The following is a 26,195-nucleotide window of genomic DNA, read 5'->3' as shown; positions in this document are numbered from 1 at the left end:
GGTTTCTATACTGTATATCTAGTGTTTATTTTCCAGCTATATGATAAAAATTACTGTCATTATCATCATCACTTCATTTACCCATATATACCTTCATACCTTTAAAAAAACATTCTTGTCTTTGAGGTGCTTTCTCATCTGTAGCAGTCTATATTCTGCTTTATTATTTTATCTACTATGTTATTTTACAGTTTCTTGCTTCCTGTCTTCTCTGGTAGATAGTAGGTTTCTTAGAGGCAAGAATAATATATTGATTATCATGATATTCCCAGCACCTAGCCCTTTGCTTGGTTCATAGGGCTAGGTGCTAGGAGTTGAGTTGAGTCTATCTAATTTCAACCTTTAATTTTATAACATGGTTAGTCATAGGCACTTTGGAGTCAGACTTACCTAGGATGGAATCTGGCATTTCCACTTAGGAGATGAGTGATCTTGAACCAGCTCAATTTTCCTGAACATCAATTCCTTTCCTACAATACAGAGATGATACGGAGTTACCTGGCAAGGCTTTGGGGGAGATTAAATAACCTGATACATATGAAATGGCCTGGCACATAATGTGCCTAAATACATGTCTTTTTTATTTTATTTGAATGGCTTACATTAGTTTCAGAAGTCAAAAAAAGAAAAATATGAATACACTTACAAAAATAAAAACAAAAAACTTCTGCTGCTTCTCCTTGCTTCATGAATGATACATTTTTTACCCGAGGAAATGACATTTTTAGCCAAAGGAATGATGCTCTTAGCATTTGGCCCATTTACATATGGGAAGTGAGCTATTTTCCTGGGGAACTTGTGGTTCTGCTAGTCTTGCTGGCTTTCCAAAGTCAAGTTAGGAACTGGAGAGCTTGTGAAGGAAAAAGATAGGCCACCATAGCCAGCTGCTGGGTTTGCATATCAGCCAGACTTTTTGAGTGACTTCTGTTGTACTTGGGGGGACTTGAATAAATGCTAATATTTGTGTCTTAGAGGTAAAGTGCTTGTCAACTATAGCCTAAGCGAAAATTTTCTTTGCTCTTGCCCTGCCAGGGCTGATCCATGATTATTCAAGGGAGGATAACATTTCATGCTTGTTTGAATTCTGATGACTGTGCTTAGCATGGTAATCAAAGAGACATGTGTAGAAAGTGAAAGAGTAGCAGGAAGATGATAGGGTAATGGAAACTGTGTTGGATTTGGAGCCAGATATCCTGGGTTTGCTGTCAAATCATTTTGGGCTTCACCTCTCTGAGTCTTTCTTCATATGATATAATAATGAGGAAAAAAATATTTCCCAGAGTTGTTTTGAAGTGTAGAAATCACCCAACACAGCAAATAGGCTGCCATTAAGGCTTATTTTCCTTCCTTCCTTCCTTTCTTAGTAAGGAAGAAGTGCTCATAAAAAGTATGGCTGCATTCCTGTAGATGAGAATATGGGCAATTGTCATCTACTTTTGGAAGATTAACCCAGGATGTCACTTGGGTTTTGCTGAATGCTGAGACAGAGAGCATAGGAGAGAAAAAAATTTGACCTTGGGTTAGAAGAACCATGTTTCATTTGTTTCAACTTGAATTGCTATGGGAGACTTAGAATTACACTTCCATTAAGGTTTCAGGATTGGCTTTTCTGACCCTCTCCTTCATATCCATCTGATAGGACTCAGACACAGACCTTCTTAGAGATAGGAAGTTTAGACTAGGTGACACCTGAGGCTCCATCCTAGCCTAAGGACCTTATGAGTATTTTAATGGCCACATGTTGGGATGGTATCTGAGAAATTTCCAGCATCATTTCCCAACAAAACCCTCAGGCATAAGGATTCTGCTACTCAGTGTTGTAGAATGGAGGTGAGAGGATGCCCATGTGATCTACAGAGATGACTAAGTAAAGTCAAGGAGTGGGGGAAATATAGAACAATTAAGACTGGTATGATGACACTAATCATGATCCCTCACTTGTGTATTCATTTTAAAGGCTTTTTATCCTTTTATATAATTCATACTGCCACTCTCAACAGCTCAATAGGATGAGCAATATTATTGACAGGTGAGAGTGAGGCTCAGAGAACTCGAGCAAAGCATACCAGACTGCTTTGTTTAGACTTTTTTGCCTTAGATCTCCCTTTGGATAAGGTAAAGCCATAGAGCTGGGTTCATACCACTTAACTGCTCTGAAATTGTTGCCAGAACCACTTTAAGTTAGATACCTTAACCTCGGGTTTCTGTCTTCATCCTTCCCTCATATAAACTTAGCCCATGAGAGTGGCTGGTTCCAGAGAACTTCTCGAATTCCTTATCAGGATCCAAAAAGGCTCTGCCCGCATGACAGGAAATCAGATTCACACTCAATTAAGTAAGGAGTAATTTTATTTTATAAAAAACAATAATTTACACGTGTAAGTTTGCTCCTGAAGACCTCAGACTTCTGTCCTCTTATCTCTGCCAGCCACTGACATGTATTGCATTGTTTCTCATGTGTCTTTCCAGTTTGGAGACTTCCAGGGACCATGTTCTACCCATTGACTATTACTTTCCACCTCAGAAGACCTGTCTGATCTGCGGTGATGAAGCTTCTGGCTGTCACTATGGAGCTCTCACTTGTGGAAGCTGCAAAGTCTTCTTTAAAAGAGCCGCTGAAGGTAAGGGGTCTTACACACTACTTTCTCCCTTTCTCCTTTATCTTATATATAGGGACACCAGTCTTTCAGAGCCCAGGACTTTATAATCTTGGAGGCAAGGTCACTGGTAGGACCCTCTCAAAGAACCTAAGAACCTAAAGAAGAAAGTTTTTATATTTGCTGGTCCCCTGGCTTTTGCCACCTTGGTAGTACAGGCAATGTAGTCGATGAAGGTGGTTCTATCTGGTGCTTAGAGCCTGGGGCAGTCCTAGGGATAGAAGATAGTTAATGATTTGAAAAGATCTAATTTCTTCTGTGCTTGTGTTCCACTCTGCTGTGTAGTGAGGGAAAAATTGTCTTTATTAGAGAAGTTATGAATGGAGAAACCCCAACTGTGTTCCCCACCCATTCACTATAGTGTATATGGGACTGCTCTTCACAAAGTCTCCTTGGCCTCAGCCCCAGAAAAGTAGTGTTCTTTGCTGTTCAGCAGACCATCAGTTCCCTGCTCCTACTCCCTCCTGCTGCTGCCTTCATGGGGCACCCTTTATATTAATGGCCTCTAGGTAAATAGGGATACAGAGTGATAAAACACTTTTATTTTCTCCATAGACTTGCCCTCAGGGCCAGTCCATTGGTATAGCACTCACGCTAAATTGCATCTTACATTTGGCTAAGTGGGCTACACCCTGGCTTCTTAGTCTTATTGAGCTTAGAACAGTTCATGTCTGATCAAGTCTCAGAGGTACTCAGCCCACATCCTACAGCAAGAACTCCCATTTCCAGACCTCCTATAGATGCTAGTGACTCCTTTCTTCCCAATTGACCTGGGCTCAAACCTCCTACTCATCCACTTCATTCCTCATCCTGTACTAATGGCTTCTTTTCTCAAAGGGACACTGATAAGCAGCCTCTAGACCAAAATGCTCTGCTCTGGAGGTGGACCCAGTTGCTGAACACCAGTATCTACTCCTATCTCCATTTTCCACAAAGGAAGTACTTCCTGCCAGACTTTTCCTTTGCTCTCACTGGCCTAGAAGTGTTGAGGTCCAAGTTGGAACCAAAACAGTCTTGCCTTAGGTAAAGACTAAAACCCCTGAGGACAGTCTTAAAAGTGGCAGGTATATAAGCCACCCCTTTCACTAGAAATGTGATGGCACCCACCAGAGGACAGCAGAAGCATCAGAGAATTCTTGGCATCTAGAGAAAAGATGCAAAGCAGGTGTCCTTTACTGGTTTTCCAATTGACCGTCAATTGAAATGATGATTGCATTTTTATAATTTTAGGCAGGTGGCAGGAATACTTATAAAACAGAAAACTGTTACCTTGTTTTCTTCCAGTCCCCAAAGCAATAGATAGCTAGCTTTCAGTATTACTGAAAATATGCTGCATGTTCCGTCCATACCCCCAAGTAGACTATTGCTACTGCCTGTGCTGGGCTAGTAGAAGGTCCAGACCCCCAGTACCTAGACCTAGGCAGTTTAGGAAGAGACACAGAGAGCAGTTCTTGACTTTCTTAAGATACTTACAGAAGGATGGCTGTCAGAAACGAAAGTGGGGAACAGCCCAAAGACATCAGATCACCCCCAGTTTCCTCAGTGAGAATTTGCTTCCTCCCCTACCCCATTATCCTGTAGGCTTTGTCTGTAGAGCATAGAATAAACCAGAGCACTCATGTAGAGATGGTGTGATCAGATGAGGAAAGAGTTTAAGTAAGCAACTGAACAAGCAAATTCAATAGATTAGATTTTATATGATGCTACCTCTGGGTTTTCTAAATCTGGGTCACAATATTGCTATTTTTAGAAAACAGGGAAAGTGATAAGACATATTGTAAAAGGGAAAATTTGCTGTCATAACATACTCCACATAGGAGCTTTCTGCAGAAGTTAGGGCTGAAAGAGGGAGAAAGGCACAGTGGCAACTGGCAGGGGCTACCTGGAAAGAGCTGTGCTATGATGTGGATCTTGGGCTGTTTGAGAACAAGGAAGCAGAGATGGCTAATCACTCAACTTACAGAACACTTGGAAATCCAGGAAGGTCTCAAAATGCTCTAGACCCTAGAATCACATAAGTTAGGGAAACTTGGTAATATTGAGAAAAAGAGCCTCCATCAGCTCATGGAACCAAATACTCTTGACTGTTGAAGTATGGAAAATCACAAATGGATTTCTTAGAAAGCTGTGGAGCCCCTTGGCTTCTTTAGGATATGAACCCCACATTCCAGTCCTGAGTCCTTTGAGGGATAGAAGAAAGTGGTTAAAACACACACACACACACACACACACACACACACACACACACACACAGAAAACAAAGCCAAAAAAAAAGGCATTTTCTTTCTTCTCCCATCTATAAAGCTTGTTGGCTGGAGTTTACTGCTGTCATTATCTCTATTTGAAGGCAGGGGGCTGTCTTATTACCCACAGAGAACATTTATTGATTTGGATTTTTTTCCCTCATTTTTACAATGTGTCCTTATTGCCCGAATGGCCTTCATGAAAGTGTTTCTGAATCTGCCTTGTTGAAACTTGAAATTCCACCTGTTTTGGAGAGAGTGGGAGCACAAATCTTTCTTTTCCTCATTTGTTTGTCATTGTCAGTTAAGTCAGACTGAGTATTCAGAGTGTTGATTACCACTTTATTCATGGTTTCAGAAATCTCTGGACTGGGCACAGGTACAAAACTTAAAAGCCTGGCATGTCAGACAGAAATCCATTTCTAGCTTTGGTAGTTCATAAAGCATGAGACTTTAATGCTGTCATTGGTGCAAGGCTCAGCACAGAGTCAATTGTAATCTAGCCAGGTTTTGCTATTGAGGAGGAAGAAGAGGAAGGATCTTCATATTTTCTCATTGTCAGTAATTCTGGGAGTTTGGGGTGAGAATTAGGCTAGTTAAGGAAGTATCTATATATTGTGAGATTAAAAGAGTAATCGTGGTAGGCCATAGGGATAAAATCACTAAAATCTGGTTGATAAAAACTCTGTGTGTGTATGAGTGCATGTACGTGCGAGTGTGCATGTGGGCACATGCAGTTGGGGGATGATCTATGGGCAAGAAACAGGCACAAGGAGAATCAGCTAGCTGGCGGGGTGTTGGAATGAGCAGGGAAGTAATGGGGAAGGCATACTGAATGCTATCTAAAAGACCAGGAAGTCAAAGGAAGGTGATGCCCATACACAGGAGCAGGGGCTCCAAGGGGTTTTAGTTGTCTGGCTTTGAATAATCAATTCTCCTCTTTGGATTTCAATTTTCTCTGTCTGTAAAATAAGGGACTTAAACTAGAGTTTTTTCAGAGAGAGAGAGAGAGGGAGAGAGAGAGAATCCCAAGCAGGTTCCATACCCAGTGCAGAGCCTAATGCTGGGCTTGATCTCATGACCCCGAGATCATGACCTGAGCCAAAACCAAGACTCCGACACTTAATAGACTGAGCCACCCAGGCACCCCTATGTATTTTTAATATGCTTTTCTGGCTTTGACTTTTTATGATGGTTCTACAAATTACAAATATCATCACTGTCAAAACTATTATGTTGTCAGCAAACAAACATGCATTTATACATACCTATATGCACTTTTGGTTTTGCCTTCCTAACGATTGGTGAATCCTAGATCGTATTTTAAAAATCAATTTTCAGATAAGGATAGAGCTAGCTGAGAAAATGCATGGTGGATGGGCTAGGTTAAAAATTCAGGACTCTGAGATTCTCCCTTCCCCCAGCATTGTGACCATAGTTGGATAACTTCCTTTCTTTTCCATTTTCTCATCTGGAAAATCAGGACGTAAATCTCCATCTCTATCACATCATGTTTCAAAGAGGGTTAATTAGTTCATCATGTGCACTGTGTGCTCAAGAATTTACTATTTTTCAGACATTTTCTAGTAAAACATTGGAGATTGTACATCCATTTGTTTTGTACACATGGAGTGCTGTTTGGTACACATCATAAAATTGAAACTGTAGTTTACATTCTGGACTCAAAGAATTACAGCATCGTCACTGATGTTTACAATATGTCCCAATTTAGTATTCCTGGCAAATTTTAAATAAGTATGGCTTTGATTCCCTCTCTCACCCCAGGTTTTTGTGAGGGAAGAAATCTAAGTGAACCCAAATTGAACTCTTTCTGTCCTTTAAATCCACTCTTTCCCACCTCAACTCATGTGGAATTGAATATTACTTCTTGTTTGGAGTCTTGCAGAGAGTTTTTCGTGCTTTTCAGTGTCCTCTTCACTCCCTGGCTTTTTGAGTAACATTTCCCAAGGGCAAGTTAACAATGTTAGGAGGTTCTGCTTGCAGCTTCAACAGAGCCTTGATAGGTATCTTTGGCCAAGGAATTGACTGATCCTGATTGCACTGATCCTAAATAGCTTTTCCGAAAGTTCCTCTTATCTTTTATCTGTCTCTGGTTTTTCTAAATGTCAAACTTTAGATCAGGGGGTCAGCCAAATTTTCCTATAAAGGACCAGGTAGTAAATATTTTAGGTTTTGTGGGCCATATGGTCTCTGACTTGACTACTCAACTCTGCTTTTGTAGCCTGAAAGCAGCCCTAGACTATACATAACATAAGCTAATGGGTGTGGCTGTATTACAGTAAAACTTTATGACACTGAAATTTGTATTTCATTTAATTTTCACATGCCATTCAGTGTATTTTTCTTTTCTCTCTTTTTAGCCATTTAAAATTTAAAAATCATCTCAAAAAATTAAAAAAAAAAAATCATCTCAGCTCTTAAGCCACACAGAAACAAATGGCACACTGGATTTAGCTTGTGGACTCCAGCTTTAGATGATCACTCCTGTGCTTGCAAATCGGCATAGTAAATTTCACCTTTTCCAGTCTCCTGGTATTTTAGTAACTCTTTAGATTATTTAATTTTAAACATTCTTCTTCAGTGGCCAAAGTTTGCATGTCTTGCTTGTCCAGAATGCCTGGTCTGGTGCCTTTTTAGTAAACAGGAAAAAGTAAATTAATAGAAGAATGCTAGAAGAGGGCACATTTTTTCTAATGATCTAATAGTTCATTCCCCTTTGCAATATCCAGAGAAATTGAAAACATTTTATATGTTTTGTAGACTTTTGCACTGTAAGCATGTGGATAACTATGAAATATATGTGAATGAGTTTTGCTTGATGCCATGTATAACCCAGATGGTAAAGAGAAAGGACTTTGGGGAATATCTGGTAATAAGTGATATGGAAAAACTCTATTCATAGAAAGCAGGTCCCAGGTGGCCAGCTGAGTTATGAATCTGCCCATAATTCTGTTTCTTTACACATTTGCTGGCTTAATTCTGGTTATCCCCATAAGGAGACTAGACCACAGGCCTTCAGAATAAATAATTTAGCTCTGTAACCCATTGTATTTGATACCCACTAAAGTCTCTTGTTAGTGCGCAATTTGGGAACCATGTCAAGAATTTGCCATTGCTGCTGTATAGTGCTCTCTGCCTGCTTAGTTTTAGCATGTACATTTTATGAAGCAATGATTAAAAAGAAGTTGCCATGTCACTTGCAAGATCTTCTGAGTCTGTTGCCTGCTTCCACCTTGTGTTACTAGTACCCAAATTTAAATTTTTAAAGCCATATACTGCAGCCAGAACTTTTTTTCAGTCCTTCAAAGAATCTATTGGTAATTGTGCGACTCTGTTTCATAGATCTTTGCAGCTGGCTTCTATTGTAAGGGTAAATGTCAGAACCATCTTTTCTCCAAAGGCAGGAGTGATTTCTTACTTCTGTGGGCTCTAGTCCCATAGCAAGAAACACACTATCCTTCAGAATGATCGGACTCTGAGATGAGCCATTATTTCAAAAAATAGTCTCTTCAGTTATAGTAACTATGTGTGCATACTTCTGGAACCAATTATTCAGGTGTTCATACTCCTTTTCATGGCTAAGCAACTGCTCTCAGTATTCCATAGAGGCAGGTGAGCTTTGTACCTGCCAAAAGAGTGTACAGAATAGGAAACTTCCTCTTATACAAAAGAAAAACCTGAGATTTAGAGGTGAATGAGTCTTTATAAAGGGAATAAGGATTAGATTTCTCAGTCGCTTTGCTTCCAGTCTTTGTTGCAATTCCTGGGGCACCCCCCAATGGAATCTCCTTAGCTCCTGGCTAGACTAGGCACTGTCCTCTACTGAATACCTCACAAGAACAGGCCTGGTAGTAATCTGCACATCCATTCAGCCAATAAATATTTACTGGTTGCTTATTACTACATGTGGGGTATTGGGCTCACATTCTCAAGATAAAGAGCTTGCCTTAAGGAGCTTGGCGATCATAATCCTGGACACTTTTTTTTTAGAGAGAGAGAGCATGTGTGTAAGTGGGGGGAGGGCCAGAGAGAGGGGGGGAATCTTAAGCAGTCTCCTCATCTAGCCCAGAGCCTGCCATGGTGCTCCATCTCATCACCCTGAGATCATGACCTGAACCGAAATGAAGAGTCTGATGCTTAACCGACTGAGCCACCCAAGTGCCCCAATCCTGGACATCTTTAAATATCTTCAGTGAATGCAGGGCCACTATATCCACTGCTCATTTGAATTTCACAATCATCTGGGACAGAAGGCAAAGTCATCCTTGTGGTTTTCCACATAAGTAGATCAAGGGTTTTGCCAGTTAATCAACAGATTGTAAATGGAATAGCTGGAATTTGAACCCGGGTGTTCTGATTTGAAAGTAATAGTCACTCTGGTATAGCACAGCTGCCTCTCAAATATATAAATATACTAACCAAAGTAGAAAAAAAGAGTTATGCTTAGGCAAACAAGAAAAATAGTGAAGAGGAACAATAGAGTCAGAAATGACAGAAGTTAAGAAAGACACAGGTACTATGGGAGAAACCAAGAAGCCACTGAGTAGCACTCATTTGACAGGAAGTTTGTCTTCCTAAGAAAGCCCCAAATACTTAAGAGCTGGTGGTTCGGGCAGCCCAGGTGGCTCAGTGGTTTAGCGCTGCCTTTAGCCCAGGGTGTGATCCTGGAGACCTGGGATTGAGTCCCATGTCAGGCTACCTGCATGGAGCTTGCTTCTCCCTCTGCCTGTGTCTCTGCCTCTCTCTCTGTGTCTCTCATGAATAAATAAAATCTTTAAAAAAAAAAGAGCTGGTGGTTCATCAGCAATTTCTTCATTAGGTAGGGCCAGGGACATGTGAGCCATAGTCTTTCCACCACTTCCTACTCTCCATAGGGAAAATTCTGATTCTGATACAGCCAGCCTTGCTGGCTTTTAATTCGCTCTCTTCATATAGTCACAGAACAGAAGCATAATTTAACACTTTTTCTCAAGCAAATTTTGCTCATTACCAAGCTAATGTAAGAGCTCAGAGACATAGCAAATGCATACAAATGGTACAACCTTGGTTCCTTGACCCTTGGCTTTGAGCCTTCTCAAAGTTTATCACAGAATGATTTCCATGGGGCTAGGAGCTAGAGAAATGTATTTTTCTCCTCTTTGATGTCAATAACAGAAAATATTGTATTTTAGGATGGAGGTAAAAAGTTACAACGTCTTGTTGTCTTTTAAAATTTTGATCTTCCTTTCTCTCCTGAGATGCATCATATTGTGGACAGACCTTGATTTCATTGTAGTATCTGCTTGTGGGCCCTGGATGCTGGGCTTCTTACAGTTCCATAAGTTACATAAACGCATTCCTACAGCCTTTCACTTTGTGGACATCTAATTCAGCCAGGAGTTGTTTAATGAAAAGACAAAAGATTTGCAGTGGTTGGAGTCTCAGGCTCTTAAAATGCTAATCTTTCAAAACTTGGATCTTTTAAAACCTATAAATCTAAAAATCTGACCAAGCCATTTTATGGATAAGGAAACTGAGGCTCAGAGAAAGGAAATGGCTTTTCCATGTTCACAGAACATATAACTGGTAGAAATTAGGGCTTGCTAAAAATTTCTTACTTCTTGTCTGAGGATCCTCTGGCCTCACTGCCAATTAGCAACCAGAACCACAGAGATTGTTACCTTGAAACCCCCAAGAATTATGTGAGACAGCATAATAAACATTTAGAGCAGCCTTTGGCTCCTAAAACGTGCTCAACCTATCTGAATCCCCTCTGCTTCCACCATGTGTGAGTGCATCTTCCGTAAGTGTAGTTTTTCTCTTTAGCAGGGGAATGGATACTAATGCTAATCTATAGTTGAAGGGCTCTATGAGACTTTTAATGATATGAAGATTCTGCAAGGTTTCATGTGTATAAACATGTATGGATTTTTTAGGGAGAGTTTCATAGCTTTCACGTGATAGTCAGAGGTTCTATAACACAGAAAAGTTTACAGAACACTAGTCTAGTCTAGTCTTTGATAAGGAATTTATGGACTCACAAAGTAGTAGCCTGACTGTGTGGATATCCAAAATGGCTGATGACTGGCACTTTCCTCATGTGGTGTCTATTTATTCAACAATAGGTGCTTACTTAATGTGGACACCAGATCTCTACCAGGCACTGGGATAAGAGATAATAACAAAAACGATTAATTGGGCATTCAGTAGGCCCAATACTGCTTGATAGACTTTTTTCATTCCATCCTCACAGTAACCCTATGACGTAGGGTATATTATCCCCAATTTGCAACGGGAACCAAGGCACAGAAGAGTTAAAGTGACTTGCTCAAAGTCATACAACTATTTAGTGGCTGTGGAGTGAATATGACACAGAGTTCTCAATATAACAAAGAGATTAGTGCTGTACTAGAAAAAAGTACACAGTCCCCTGAACATATATAGAATAAGATGAGTTGTTTTACCTGGGAAGTTTGAGAAGGCTCCGGAGAAAAGTTAAGGGTTGCTTTGGGTCTTGAGGGATGTATGATAATTTGCTAGGTACAAAAAGGTAGGAAGGGAACTTCAGGAAGAGGGGACAGACCAACCAAAGACAAGGGATTCATGAATGCAAGAGGCTTGTTTGGGAAACATTATGCAGTGCAGAGATGGTTGAGTTCCCCTTATCACATGCAGTGCTTGTCTTTGTGCCTGCCCTACCCCATGCTGAGCTTTGCAGTCCTGTCCTACTCTAATCTCTGGGCTTTTTGGAAGTAGGCTGCTGTCCAGATAGTGGAACAAAATGTAATGCAAGAGCACCAAAGAGGGCTCTGGTTCTGCCATTGACTTAACATGTGGCCATAAGCATGTCTCATTCCACCTTTGCACCACAAAACCTCCATCTGAATAATAAAGTAGCTGGGCTATATGGTTTTGCAGAATTTAGCAGTAAGTCTATAACAATCTAAATATTTAACAATGAATCTCTGAAGTTTTATGGATATTTCAGATGTGTCTCCATTTGCCAGTGGTTCACTTTATTATGCATTGTCCATGGGAAATAGGTAGACCTGAGTTCAATCCCAAGTCACCTAACTTCTCTGTGTTTCTGTGGGGACAGTAATAGCTCACATGGCTGTTGTAAGAAATAAATGATGTGTGACACTGCTCCTGATGCCCAGTAAGTTTTTTGATTCCTTCTCCTGGAGTGAAGTCTTAGTCATTGGCACACATAGACTTAGGGTGTCCCCTGCATAGACAGAAAGGAAAGATGTGAAATGGTATATGTGACAGTCCCCTGGTTAATGTAATTCTCTCTCTCTCTCTCTCTCTCTCTCTCTCTCTCTCACACACACACACACACACACACACACACACACACACCTCTTCAGTGTTACTTAGTTAATGTTACTGATCAGCAGGGCCAGTAGTATTTGTATAAGAATATAGCAAAGGTCAGTCTCTTCCTTTTCCTTCTTTGCCTTCCAGGGCACTGTGTGTAACATTCCCCAGACAGCTCAGCAAGCATATGTGTCATTGCCTTTCCTGGTTTCCAGGCTTTGGACTTGAAGGTGTCAGAGCTTTCTGTGTGTCTTCAGCCCCAAGAATTGTCTGACCTCCCTGGTAAGCAAGTCCACAGCCACAGTCCAGGAGAAAAGCTAACAAAGGTCATAAATTATCCTTCATGCTCTTCAGCCATTGGTTTCCCTTGTCCTGCCAGAGGCATGTTTTAAAGTATGTTGAGGCCAGATTCAATAGAAACCTGAGCCAGCACCTGTGTAAATAAATTTTAAGGCTTCTTTTCCTGAAGCTAGATGGATATTTTTTGATACCAAGCCAGAATATCTTTTATGTAGAGTACTGCCTTCTATATTATTGGTGCTTTGGACCTCTTGGAGGAATGTGGTTTAGTTGTGGTGTTATTGTTGCTGTTGTTGTCTTTGTTTGAGGTAAGGAGCATTTCTTTCAAAAACAGGATAATGCTTTAGTATGACCTCTGACTCTACTGTGTTTAAAATGAAACACTGGTGATATGCTGAAATTCACTGTCTGCTTCCCATAGATTGGCTGTACATCCCTCCACCTCCACTCACTCTTCAGTGCTGATCCTTTTTAAAATGATCCAACCAAAACCAATGTGTAGCATACTGCCTATCTTTAACTCCTACCTGAATCACCTTCAGATCTTATCAGAAAGCCTATGTTTTTTGGGGATGGTTAGTATCCTACCAAGGGCCCCCAGTGCCCATCAGTAGGTACATATCCATTCCTTGAGGTTCCTTAGCTCTGCTCATCTTCCAAATACAGACAGGGTTGGTCCTTTATTTGGGTTGATTATGACTAAAGTCTTCCTACTTCCCACTGTCCTACAAAGGCCTCTTCTGCCACCCCACTTGTGTAGCCTCCATGACTCCCCAGAAACACCTCTGTAGCCCACATTACTTAGAAAATATTTTTCTTTGTTCATTTTACAACTTGATGAGGACTAGCCAGCAAATTTCGGTTCAGATTATGATTACATGGGAGCAGAAATAGATGCAGAAAGCAAAAGAAAGGGGTTTGGATATGTGGAACGACTTCTCATCTACCTAAGAGCCCTACAAAGATACTAAAATGCTCTTTACCTAGAAGCCCTGATGATATACAGGTAAACTACTTGATTTAAGTTCAACATTTGTTAACTGCGTGACCTTGCGAAAATGACATCACCTCCCTGAGCTTTAGTCTTCTCACCTATAAAATGAGGATAATGATGGTAAAATGACCATCCTCAGAGTAATTATAAGAATTACATGAGGTTGGGGGGCACCTGAGTTGCTCAGTTGGTTGAGCATCCAACTCGATTTTGGCGCAGGTCATGATCTCAGGATTATGAGATCAAGCCCCCCGTCTGATTCTGTGCTCAATGTGGAGTCTGCTTGGGTTTCTCTCCCTCTTCCTCTTTCTCACTCTCTTTCAAATAAATAAATAAGTAAATAAAAAAAGGAATTACATTAATAAGACAATTAGAAGTTTCCTTGCATAGTGCCAGACTTTCAAAAATAAAATGAACCAAACACTGTGGACAATGCCTCCTAGCACATGAGTGAAAAATCAGCCCCATATCAAATTATAGAATGTTTCTAGGGGTCCCATGATTTCACTGTAGAAATGCTAGTATGAACTAACTAATTCACCTGTTGCTATTTACATTGATAATTTGGTAGTAATTATTTTCAGACAGATGGCATATTTCAGACAAAATTCAGAATATAATAGTTTTTCAGATGTGTACATTCCTAAATATCAAGGACCCAAAAGGAATTGGCTAGAGCAATGGTGGGCAGCACAGAGTTCCCTGGGTCCTGTCTCCTAGTTAGATGGAACTAGATTTTAGGCGTTTGTATTCTCATGATTGAGTGGCTAGAGAAGAAGGGCTGGAGGTGAGCAGCTTATACTCATTCATTTTTTCAAAAAACATGTATTGTATCAGGCTCTGTGTGGGCCCAGAGATGAGTGTGAGTTGGCCTTGCTGTCAGGGAGTTCCTAATCTGGTGGACATGCCCTCCAAGGTCAGCTAAGTTTTAAGACAACTCTAAACAAGAGGGGCCTTATCCCCCATCAGTGGGTCTGGAAGCCTTATCAACAGCAACAAACAATAATGGTGATGATAATCATAGCAGTTAATATTTACTGAACATTTTCTCTGTGTTAGGCATTACCCTAAGTGCTTACCTAATCTTTACAACCCCTCTGTGTGGTAGTAGATACTTGCAAATGAGGAAACTGACGTAGAGAGGACTAAGAGAGTAGGAAGGGAACTAATTCATCTCAGTTCCACATACATTCAGCCTCTATTATGTGTCAGGCCTTGTGCTAAGAAGTATGGATAGAGAGATGAGTAAAACATCTCAGTCCAACAGGAGCAGCAGATAAGCATACAGCAAGCATATTCTAGGCCTTCTACTTGGTACTGGAAACTCAGTGGTGAATGAGACACAGTCCTCCTTTCAAATATCTCGAAGTTTAGTAGGGGATAGCAATGTAGAAACAAAAATTCAATACTGCTCTGATAAATGTCATAAGAGAGAATAAGTAAAAAATGGGATAGATTATACAGCAATGGGGGGGATCCCTGGGTGGCGCAGCGGTTTGGCGCCTGCCTTTGGCCCAGGGCGCGATCCTGGAGACCCGGGATCGAATCCCACGTCGGGCTCCCGGTGCATGGAGCCTGCTTCTCCCTCTGCCTGTGTCTCTGCCTCTCTCTCTCTCACTGTGTGCCTATCATAAATAAAAAATTTAAAAAAAAAAAAAAAAAAAAAAGATTATACAGCAATGGTTGTTTTAAATCAAAGGCCAAAAGAAACCATGTTATTAAGAATTATGGAGAGGGTTTGGGCTCAGGTCATGATCTTGGGGTCATGGGATCAGTGGACATGAGGCTTGAATGGGTTTCTCTTTCTCTCTCTCTGCCCCTCACCCTCACTCAGATTCTCTCCCTCTCTCTTTCTTTCATAAATAATTCTTTTTAAAAAAAGATTTTATTTATTTATTAATGAGAGACACAGAGAGAAAGAGGCAGAGACAGGCAGAGGGAGAAGCAGGCTCCCTGCTGGGAGCCCGATATGTGATCCTAGGACCCTGGGATCAAGACCTGAGCCAAAGGCAGGCACTCAACCACTGAGCCACCCAGGCATCCCTCGTGAATATTAAAGAATTATTTATTCTTTAAAAAAATTAAAGAATATTTAATAGAATTTAATTTAATTAATTTAAAAATATTTAATTTTAAAGAATTTAAAATTCTTTTAAAGAATTATTTATTCTTTAAAAAAAGAATTGAAGAGGGCAGCCCAGGTGGCTCAGCGGTTTAGCACCGCCTTCAGCCCAGGGCGTGATCCTGGAGACCCGGGATCAAGTCCCACATCAGGCATCCTGCATGGGGCCTGCTTCTCCCTCTGCCTGTGTCTCTGCCTCTCTCTCTCTCTCTCTCTCTCTCTCTCCCTCCCTCCCTCCCCCTATGTCTCTCATGAATAAATAAAATCTTTAAAAAAAAAGAATTAAAGAGAAACCAATTGATTTAAATCAAACCCCCTCCCAAAGAATGTTAATCTAATTTTATTCCAGGTTGGTCATTTGTGTTCCATTTTTTCATTCTATTCCTAAAATGGATGATCAGTATTTGTTCTGCTTCCAAGGATAACAAAATACTGCAGGAGGCTGCACTCACAATGTATGTAGTTAAACTATTCTGTTATTCCATTGCATACCCACACTTTCTTCTTCCTCACTTTTACTCAGGCTACTCCCTCTGCCACAAGTGCTTTTTCTCTGCATCTCCATATCCTTAAATCCTACATTCCTTTAAAGCCTCACTCAAATGCCTCCCCCTCCATGAAGCCTCCACCCCATCAAAAGACACCAAACCCTTGTCTGTACTCCCACGGCACTTCATGAGTCTCTTGTGGTTCTTACCACTTTTTTCTTTACCTTTCAGTGATGTACTTATCGATATTTTTCCCTCTGCTAGACTGATTTCCTTGATAGAAGGTTCACGTTGATGAAACCATGATTTTATTATAGATGCACTGGAAACCTCTTTTGGGTTGTCTTGTGCCTCATAGGCTTTAGACTTCAATCTTAAACATGTGAAATTATATCACCTATCTGGAGATTTATACTTTCTACTCATGGCTTTTTTAAATGCCCACCACCTTTACACAACAATGGACTAAAATGTATCCCATTCTTTTAGGCCTTGTCCTCATGTATGCATAATTTCTAGAATAAAAGTTTTTTTTCCTTATGCATCTACTGTTAGATATTTACATTGTTTACATATACTTAGGTTGTAATTCACACGCATTACATTTTTTCTTTTTAAAATTCCCTTGGGGGACACCTGGGTGACTCAGCAGTTGAGCGTCTGCCTTTGGCTCAGGGTGTGATCCCAGAGTTCCGGGATCGAGTCTCACATAGGGCACCCTGCATGGAGTATGCTTCTCCCTCTGCCTTTCTCATGAATAAATAAATAAAATCTTTAAAAAATAAAATTCCTTTGGCACCTCTTTCTACCAGTGGAAATACTGGGTGAAAAGCAGGGTTTGGGGGATCCCTGGGTGGCGCAGCAGTTTGGTGCCTGCCTTTGGCCCAGGGCGCGATCCTGGAGACCCGGGATTGAATCCCACGTCGGGCTCCCGGTGCATGGAGCCTGCTTCTCCCTCTGCCTGTGTCTCTGCCTCTCTCTCTCTCTCTCTCTCTCTCTCTCTCTCTCTGTGTGACTATCATAAATAAATTAAAATTAAAAAAAAAGAAAAGCAGGGTTTGGGAAGTGGGAGCATGTGATAGGCAGATCTTTAGGAGTGGTAGACTCATTGTAGGAGTCGGAGGGAGGCAGGTGGCTATAAAAACATCAAAAATCATGTGTTATGTGTTAAAAAATTATGAAAGGCCCCTCTGCTTAAAAGTATCTTGCCATGCATGATCTATTACCATGTCTGATACCCCCACCATATATAGATCTGTTTTGGAAGACTTTACTCTCTGGGACACATTTAGCTATTATCAGGAAATACTATTGGGAATTAGGTTATCAGTATATCATTGACAGGACTCTGGAAGCATAAAACACCAGTCTCATATATTTTGAAAGGCGTGGGGGATTCAGAACAGATTCTGTTATCTTTTATTATGGAACAGGAAGGCTTAGATAAGGCATCAAGAGTGGCAAGCTCTGAGGAGCCAAGGGTCAAATGAAGGCATTGAGCATTTGGTAGGGTGAAAGAACTGAAGGGGAAGAGGGAAACAGAGGAAGGGTTGTGGAGAGAGATAAATATGTTTCACTTTAACAGGGCTTGGAACTATGTTAGATTTGTGAGTACAACAGAAGCAGTGAAATCACTTTATACTTGAGAGAGATGAATGAGTTCTGAGCAGCCAGTATCTGCCTTTAGATATAATTGTAGGGGTGATGGCCTGAGGAGATATCCAGGCCCAAATTAACATCTTTAAACATTAGAAAACCATGAGGATTTTGGACATCGGAAATGCAGCAGGGCAAGAAAACTCGGGGCAGACTCAATACATGCAACTCAGGGCAGACTCAATACATGCAAGTAAGTTCAAACCAGCCATCACACACGATTACAACTACTAATGTGTGCTAGAGGCCAGCTGTCACTACCTTTTGTGATAGGAAAATCTTTAGAAATGATGGATGCCTTTGAGGATTTGGAGGGAGGCAGGTGGCTATAGTCACCAATCAGTTGACATCACTGATGTGGTTTGGGGGTTCTGGCTTTCAGATAACTCCAGTTTTCTTTTTTGGTGGAGACTGCAAAGTCTGTTGCAAACTATAAATTCTATATGGAAAAAAAACAGGCTCCCCAAGTTATAGTAGAATATGGCACCCTCTGTGTTTGAGGATAGAGGGGCTCTATATGAAGTCAAACTGCATTTTCCAGTTTTATCCCCCAGCATTTTTTTTGCCCCCCCTTGGGACTCAGCTTCTCTTACTTTAGTTCCTGGTGCTACCACTCACGGTTCTTGGCCTCTTCACCCTGAGTATAAGTATAGATCACATTCTTTGGGTTCCCACAAAACAAAAAAAATGAGCTCATACTTGTCACAATGCATATTAGTCAATACTTAGGGAGAACAAACTGGATATCCAGTATAGAAAATAAAGGTAGGAATCTGGTCCTTGGAATCCCATCTAAAACAGTAAAGAAAATTCTTTGGCCATTAGATGTTTTTTCATAAAGTGGCTCTCCCTTAAGCCATGTCACTTTGGCCCAATCTTTCCTTGGTAACATTCTTCCTTGTTTGTTAACCCATCTACTATGCTCCTAAATGTCCTAGGGAAATGCCAAAAACTTAAACACATACCTAGCAAGAGGGAGGTCACTTTCTCATAGCAAGCCCTTATATGATGCTGTGAGTACTTGATACCTATGTTGATGGGAACACTAGTGAGTGACCTGACTATTGCTTCAAGGAGACCCTCAGTGTTCTAGGAAATATAATCCAGAGTTTGCTGACTCACATCAGGGAATATGTACAAACAATCCTGCAGATAAGCCTTCCTCTGTTTAGCTTTAGAGATTTTAAATGAGCTAGGATATGGTAGAGTAGGCCCTAGGAAATTTATTTGATATCTCTCTAAGCTCAATTTCTTCATCTATAGAATGGAGATAACACAGTGGCTGAAAAGCCAAACAAATTGATGCTTATAAAATCATTCTATAAATTTGTAAAGTGTCATATGAGTATGAGTTTATATTTTCTAGGGGATTTCCTTACCATTGTTCAGGACAATCATGGCTATTGTTAAATAGATACTTGCCTCTGACCACCCTGGAACCTTATGTAAAGAGAGTTAGTTACCTGTAGGGGAAACAGCTTTACTTGCAGATCACCTCATGGCTTGCGTGTTTTCTTTCTTTCTTTCTTTCTTTCTTTCTTTCTTTCTTTCTTTCTTTCTTTCTTTCTTTCTGGCTTGCATGTTTTTTAGGCACATAGGTTATTAACAGATAAAGCATATCTCCTCCAATCTGCAGTCACATCACAATTACTTGTGAATCAGGGCTTCTCAAATGAAATTACCTACTCCCTCAAAATAGTCTATTATAAAGATAGCCTATAAATTGATTGACAATATGTCCAAGCACTTTTGCATGATACAGGGATAGGCAGTTATATAATTTTATTTATGGAGATACTGTCTCCCAGCAAGTGAGCATTAGCCAGAAAATAGCCAAGAAAGGCCAAGAGTGCCTTCCCATCAGAGCTCAGCTTTCAGCCTTAGTTGCAACGTTACTAAAATCCTGTGCAGATAAGTTGCAGGGTTTATAGAAAACTTGCTCCAAGAGCAAGCCCTTGTTTCTTTACTAATGTTCTTAATTCCCAGCAGACATAGTTTTGATCTGGCATTTGGCAACAGGGCAACTTCCTAAGCTGTATACAAATTTGGGAAAAGAAGTGATATTATTGAAACAAATTTATTTGTTGTAAATTATAAATATATAGGCTTTTTAGTTCCATCACCCTCAAAATTGTGTCTGTTTTCCCCAATGGAGCTGTTTCTCTACCTTTAATATACTTGCTTTGTGCTGGGTGTTCTTGCCTGGCTAACACGTGAACCTTGTGAAACTGATTCCAAGATCCTTTTCTTTTTTCTTTCTTTTTTTTCCCCTTTCTCTTGATGCTCAAACTGCCAGGGTCAGTAGTGTCTGTGGTGGGCTGACAATAATGTGGCAGTAAGCTGAGCTTTGTCCTCTGGTCTCCCTTGACCCATTCCATCCATCATCCAGAGGGCTGTAAGCCAGCATTCCACAGAGCAGCCTCACGAAACTCACTGATACTGAAGGGGAACCATGGTTTCAAACAGTCATTACAGAGAGAAGGAATGAGACTTAACATTTGTAAAATTATGGTACTCTCTTTGTTGATTATTTCCATTCCAGAAAGATATTACTCTTCTTTAGGAAGCAATCGAAACCTTACCATCTGGGATGCCCGGGTGGCTCAGCGGTTGAGTGTTTGCCTTTGGCTCAGGGTGTAATCCCGGGTCCAGAGATCGAGTCCCTACATCGGGCTCCCTGTGAGGAGCCTGCTTCTCCCTCTGCCTATGTCTCTGCCTCTCGTGAATAAATAAATACAATTTTAAAAAAAGAAAGGAACCCTTACAATCTTCTATGGCCTGGACTGCTTCCTTAAGAAGCATATTACAGGGAACTCTCTTGGCCAACTTAAAAATCAATCATTTATTCATTTATGCATTCAACTAATGTATAAGGAGATTTTTCCATTCACTCCAGTCTGGAATGACAAACAAGAGTAAGTTTTATCCTTGTCTCCCTCATAATCTAATGAGGAAGATATCTGTTATTTCATTTTTATAATGATCTATCACATTTAATATACTGCTGATGTAGTTTTGGAATATACATGTGAGGTTCTGTGGGGTCTGGAGCCAACAGCCAAGAAAGAATTCTTGAGAAGTCTTCAGTGCAAAATGGTGGTTTCATTAAAGCACGGGAAGAAAAAAAAAGCATGGGGATACGGACCCATGGGCAGAAAGAGCTGCTGCTGCCTGCTGCTTCTGCTCCCCCGGGGTAATGAGGATCAAATGATTATATACTTTGGGATTGGAGGAAGTAAATATGAGGGAGAATCCAAAAGGATCTTAATATGCTAAAGAAGACACAGGATACCAGAGGTCTTGCTATTGTCAAACCAAGGTTGTTTTTTCCTCTAGTAAGACATTAACATTAAGACAGGAGCTTCCGGGATCCTTGGGTGGCGCAGCGGTTTGGCGCCTGTCTTTGGCCCAGGGCGCGATCCTGGAGACCCGGGATCGAATCCCACATCGGGCTCCCGGTGCATGGAGCCTGCTTCTCCCTCTGCCTGTGTCTCTGCCTCTCTCTCTTTCTCTCTCTGTGACTATCATAAATAAATAAATAATTAAAAAAAAAAAAAAAAGACAGGAGCTTCCAAAAAAAAAAGACAGGAGCTTCCTGGAGGAACATCTTCTGCCTGCCTCAAGTATTTGTCAATGGGCTGTCAGTTATATATAGGACATTTAATTTTATCGACATTTCCTTCTGACTTTGTATCCTACATCATTGCTGGATATTTTCATGTGGTAATGACTCAAGGGAATGATTGAAAAGTGGAGAGAGGATAGGGAAGAACTGAGTGTGAATCTACCTACTCTCAAGGCTCCATTTTGAAATACTGGGATTGCTGTTTCAAAGAACTGTTTTGTAATCTTACCCCATGACATTGCAGACAATAGAAGCTTGCTGTCACCGGAGGCAAGAAAATGGGTGACAGAAGAAGATGAATGAGATTAGAAATTGGAAAGAGAGTTCATTTCCTTTTATAAAAGAGTCTACTTTACTCATGCATCATGGCAGAGCAAAACCATGCTAGAAAAGAGAAAGCTAGCATGTGACCCAAGAGAAGTCACTGAAACTCTTTGGAATTTTGCTTCTGCATCTGCAAAGACGTTAATGGTTTTTGTCCTTTCTACTTCATGGGTATGTTGTGAGATGATGTGTGTGAAGGGATTTACTAATGTTAACATATCTTACAAAGATTGTTATTGAGATCTTATGTAGGTAGACCTTTCTTTATTAGGGACTTGGAGTCTTTAAAGACCTTTGCATGCTTTTAAATTAAATCATTTGTGCTACAACTTACAGGGTACTCTTGATTTCCTTTCTGGACTCCTCTCTCAGAGACTAAGAATTACAACAAAAGGCATGGTAGAATTTATATATTTTATATATTATATATTATTATATATTTAATGTACTACATTTACCTTTTGTAAGTGTGCCATTCTATGGTTTTTAGTATGTTCAAGAAGTCATGTGCAAGCATCAGTACTATCTAATTCCAGATAGTAGTGATACTTGCAATTACTTCAGTGATGCTAATTCCAGATTTTCATCATCTTGAAAAGATACTCTGTACCCATTAGCACCTACTCACAATTTTCTCTTTTCTCAGACTTAGGCAACCACTAAAATACTTTCTGTCTGTGGATTTATCAATTCTGGACATTTTTTATGAGTGGAATCATACAGTATGTGGCTTTTTAATCTGGATCCTTTCATTTAGCATAGTATTTTCAAGGTTAATCCATGTTTTAGTATGTATCAGTACTTCATTTAATTTTCTGGCCAAGTAATAATTGCTTGGTTTTATGGTAATTCCATGTTTAACTGACAGAGTTCTTTTTTTTTTTAGACACTGCACTGTTGTACATTCCTATCAGCAGTGGATGAGGGCTCAGATTTCTCTACATACTTGCCAACACCTTACTATCTGTTACTTTATTGTTACTATTATTATTATTATTATTATTATTATTTATTATTATTATTTCTATCCTAGTTGATATGAAATGGTATTTCATTGGGGTTTTAATTAGCATTTTGCTAATGACTTATGATGTGCATTTTCTCATGTGGTCGTCCAGCATCTGCATATCTTCTTTAGATGACTATTCATATTATTTATCCATGTTTTAATAGGATTATTCCTTTTTTATTATTGATTTTTGTGGAGTCTGAGCTCATTCTTTCCCATATAGATATCCTGCTGTCCTAGCATCATTTATTGCAAAGAATATCTTTCTCCATAGAGTTGTCTTATTATCTTTGTTGAAAAACTATTAATCATAAATGTGAACTTATATCTGGACTCCTAGTTGTAATCTACTGAACTCTCTGTCTAACCTTTTGCAACTACCATACTATCTTGATTACTGTGGCTTTGTAGTAAGGTCTGAAGTTGGGAAGAGTGAGTGCTCCAAATGTGTGCTTCATTTTCAAGATAGTTGTGTCTGTTCTAGGACACTTGCATTTCCGTATACATTTTTGGATCACTTTTCAGTTTAAAGAAAAGTGCTAGCTGGGTTTCTTGACACATATGATATTGAATCTATAGATCAATGTGGGTAACACTATCATGTTAATAATAATTAAGTGTTTAAATTCATCAACACAAAATGACTTTCCATTTATTCAATTGAACTTTAATTTACTTCAGTTATGTTTTATAGTTTTCAGTGTATAAGTCTTGACAGTTCTTTTGTCAAATTTACCCCTAAATATTTTATTCTTTTTGATGTTTTTGTAGATGGAGGTTTTCTTCTTAATTTCATTTTGGATTATTAATTGCTACTCTATAGAAATACAGTAATATTTGGATAGTGACCTATTATACTGCATCATTGCTGAATTCATTTACTACCTCTAATAGTTATTTTGTGTATTTTTTAGAATTTTCTTCATACAAGATATCATTTGTGAAAAGAAGCGGTTTAACATCTCCCTTTTCAATCTATATGCCTTTATTTCTTTTTCTTGTCTAATTGTCCCAACTAAAACGTCTGCTACAATGTTGAATCGTAGTGATGAATGAGATCAGACATTTTTCCTGGTCTTAGGGAGGAAATGAGGAAGCTTTGAGTCTTTTACCACCAGCTGTGGGCTTTTCATTGATACCTATTATCAGGTTGAGGAAGTTTCTATGTAGTCCTGGTATTTTTATCATGAAAACTTTTTGGATTTTGTCAAATGATTTTCCTGTGTCTATTCAGATCACCATGTTTTTGTATTTTATTCATTAAACTGTAATATTACATTGATTGATTTTTGTTTGTTGAACCAGCTTTTCATTCCTGGGATAAATCTCACTTGATTATGGGGTATAATCCTTTTTATGCATTGCTGGATTTGGTTTGCAAGTATTTTGTTCAGATTGTATCTTCATATTCATGAGATATAGTGGTCTTTAGTTTTCTTTTTGCACTGTCTTGTCTTGTTTTGTTATTGGGGTAATAATAGTTTCAGAAAATGAACTGGAAAGCATTCCCATATCTTTTTCTTTTTTGGAAGTGTTTGTAAACAATAAGTATTAGTTCTTCTTTAAACATTTGGTAAAACTCTCTGGTAAAACCATGTGTTCCTCAGCTTTTCTTTGTGGGAAATAATAATTATTATTAGTAGTAATTATTACTACTATGGCTAGTTCAATATCTTTACTTGTTTTTTATTTATTTTATTTATTTATTCATGAAAGAGAGAGAGAGAGAGAGAGAGAGGCAGAGACACAGGCAGAGGGAGAAGCAGGCTCCATGCAGAGAGCCTGATGTGGGACTCCATCCCAGGTCTCCAGGATCATGTTCTTTTTTTTTTTTTTTTTTTTTTTTATTTTTATTTTTTTAAATTTATTTTTTTATTGGTGTTCAATTTACTAACATACAGAATAACACCCAGTGCCCGTCACCCATTCACTCCCACCCCCCGCCCTCCTCTCCTTCTACCACCCCTAGTTCGTTTCCCAGAGTTAGCAGTCTTTACGTTCTGTCTCCCTTTCTGCTATTTCCCACACATTTCTTCTCCCTTCCCTTATTTTCCCTTTCACTATTATTTATATTCCCCAAATGAATGAGAACATATAATGTTTGTCCTTCTCCGACTGACTTACTTCACTCAGCATAATACCCTCCAGTTCCATCCACGTTGAAGCAAATGGTGGATATTTGTCATTTCTAATAGCTGAGTAATATTCCATTGTATACATAAACCACATCTTCTTTATCCATTCATCTTTCGTTGGACACCGAGGCTCCTTCCACAGGTTGGCTATCGTGGCCATTGCTGCTATAAACATCGGCGTGCAGGTGTCCCGGCGTTTCACTGCATCTGTATCTTTGGGGTAAATCCCCAACAGTGCAATTCCTGGGTCGTAGGGCAGGTCTATTTTTAACTGTTTGAGGAACCTCCACACAGTTTTCCAGAGTGGCTGCACCAGTTCACATTCCCACCAACAGTGTATGAGGGTTCCCTTTTCTCCACATCCTCTCCAACATTTGTTGTTTCCTGCCTTGTTAATTTTCCCCATTCTCACTGGTGTGAGGTGGTATCTCATTGTAGTTTTCATTTGTATTTCCCTGATGGCAAGTGATGCAGAGCATTTTCTCATGTGCATGTTGGCCATTTCTATGTCTTCCTCTGTGAGATTTCTCTTCATGTCTTTTGCCCATTTCATGATTGGATTGTTTGTTTCTTTGGTGTTGAGTTTAATAAGTTCTTTATAGATCTTGGAAACTAGCCCTTTATCTGATATGTCATTTGCAAATACCTTCTCCCATTCTGTAGGTTGTCTTTGAGTTTTGTTGACTGTATCCTTTGCTGTGCAAAAGCTTCTTATCTTGATGAAGTCCCAAGAGTTCATTTTTGCTTTTGTTTCTTTTGCCTTCGTGGATGTATCTTGCAAGAAGTTACTATGGCCGAGTTCAAAAAGGGTGTTGCCTGTGTTCTTCTCTAGGATTTTGATGGAATCTTGTCTCACATTTAGATCTTTCATCCATTTTGAGTTTATCTTTGTGTATGGTGAAAGAGAGTGGTCTAGTTTCATTCTTCTGCATGTGGATGTCCAATTTTCCCAGCACCATTTATTGAAGAGACTGTCTTTCTTCCAATGGATAGTCTTTCCTCCTTTATCGAATATTAGTTGCCCATAAAGTTCAGGGTCCACTTCTGGATTCTCTATTCTGTTCCATTGATCTATGTGTCTGTTTTTGTGCCAGTACCACACTGTCTTGATGACCACAGCTTTGTAGTACAACCTGAAATCTGGCATTGTGATGCCCCCAGATATGGTTTTCTTTTTTAAAATTCCCCTGGCTATTCGGGGTCTTTTCTGATTCCACACAAATCTTAAAATAATTGGTTCTAACTCTCTGAAGAAAGTCCATGGTATTTTGATAGGGATTGCATTAAACGTGTATATTGCCCTGGGTAACATTGACATTTTC

General features: G+C 39.7%; 1 protein-coding gene across 1 annotated transcript in view; it reads left to right on the top strand.

The window, feature by feature from the left end:
- AR (androgen receptor) overlaps positions 1-26,195 on the top strand; it is a 186,478-nt gene that overhangs the window by 101,690 nt on the left and 58,593 nt on the right. The window contains exon 2 of the mRNA XM_077889678.1: positions 2,470-2,621. Coding sequence (XP_077745804.1) covers positions 2,470-2,621 — 152 coding nt within the window. The remainder of the gene's footprint in view (positions 1-2,469; positions 2,622-26,195) is intronic.

Source organism: Canis aureus, chromosome X, assembly GCF_053574225.1.
Source record: "Canis aureus isolate CA01 chromosome X, VMU_Caureus_v.1.0, whole genome shotgun sequence".
Classification (NCBI taxonomy): Eukaryota; Metazoa; Chordata; class Mammalia; order Carnivora; family Canidae; genus Canis; species Canis aureus.
This window is presented reverse-complemented; position numbering and strand designations above follow the sequence as displayed.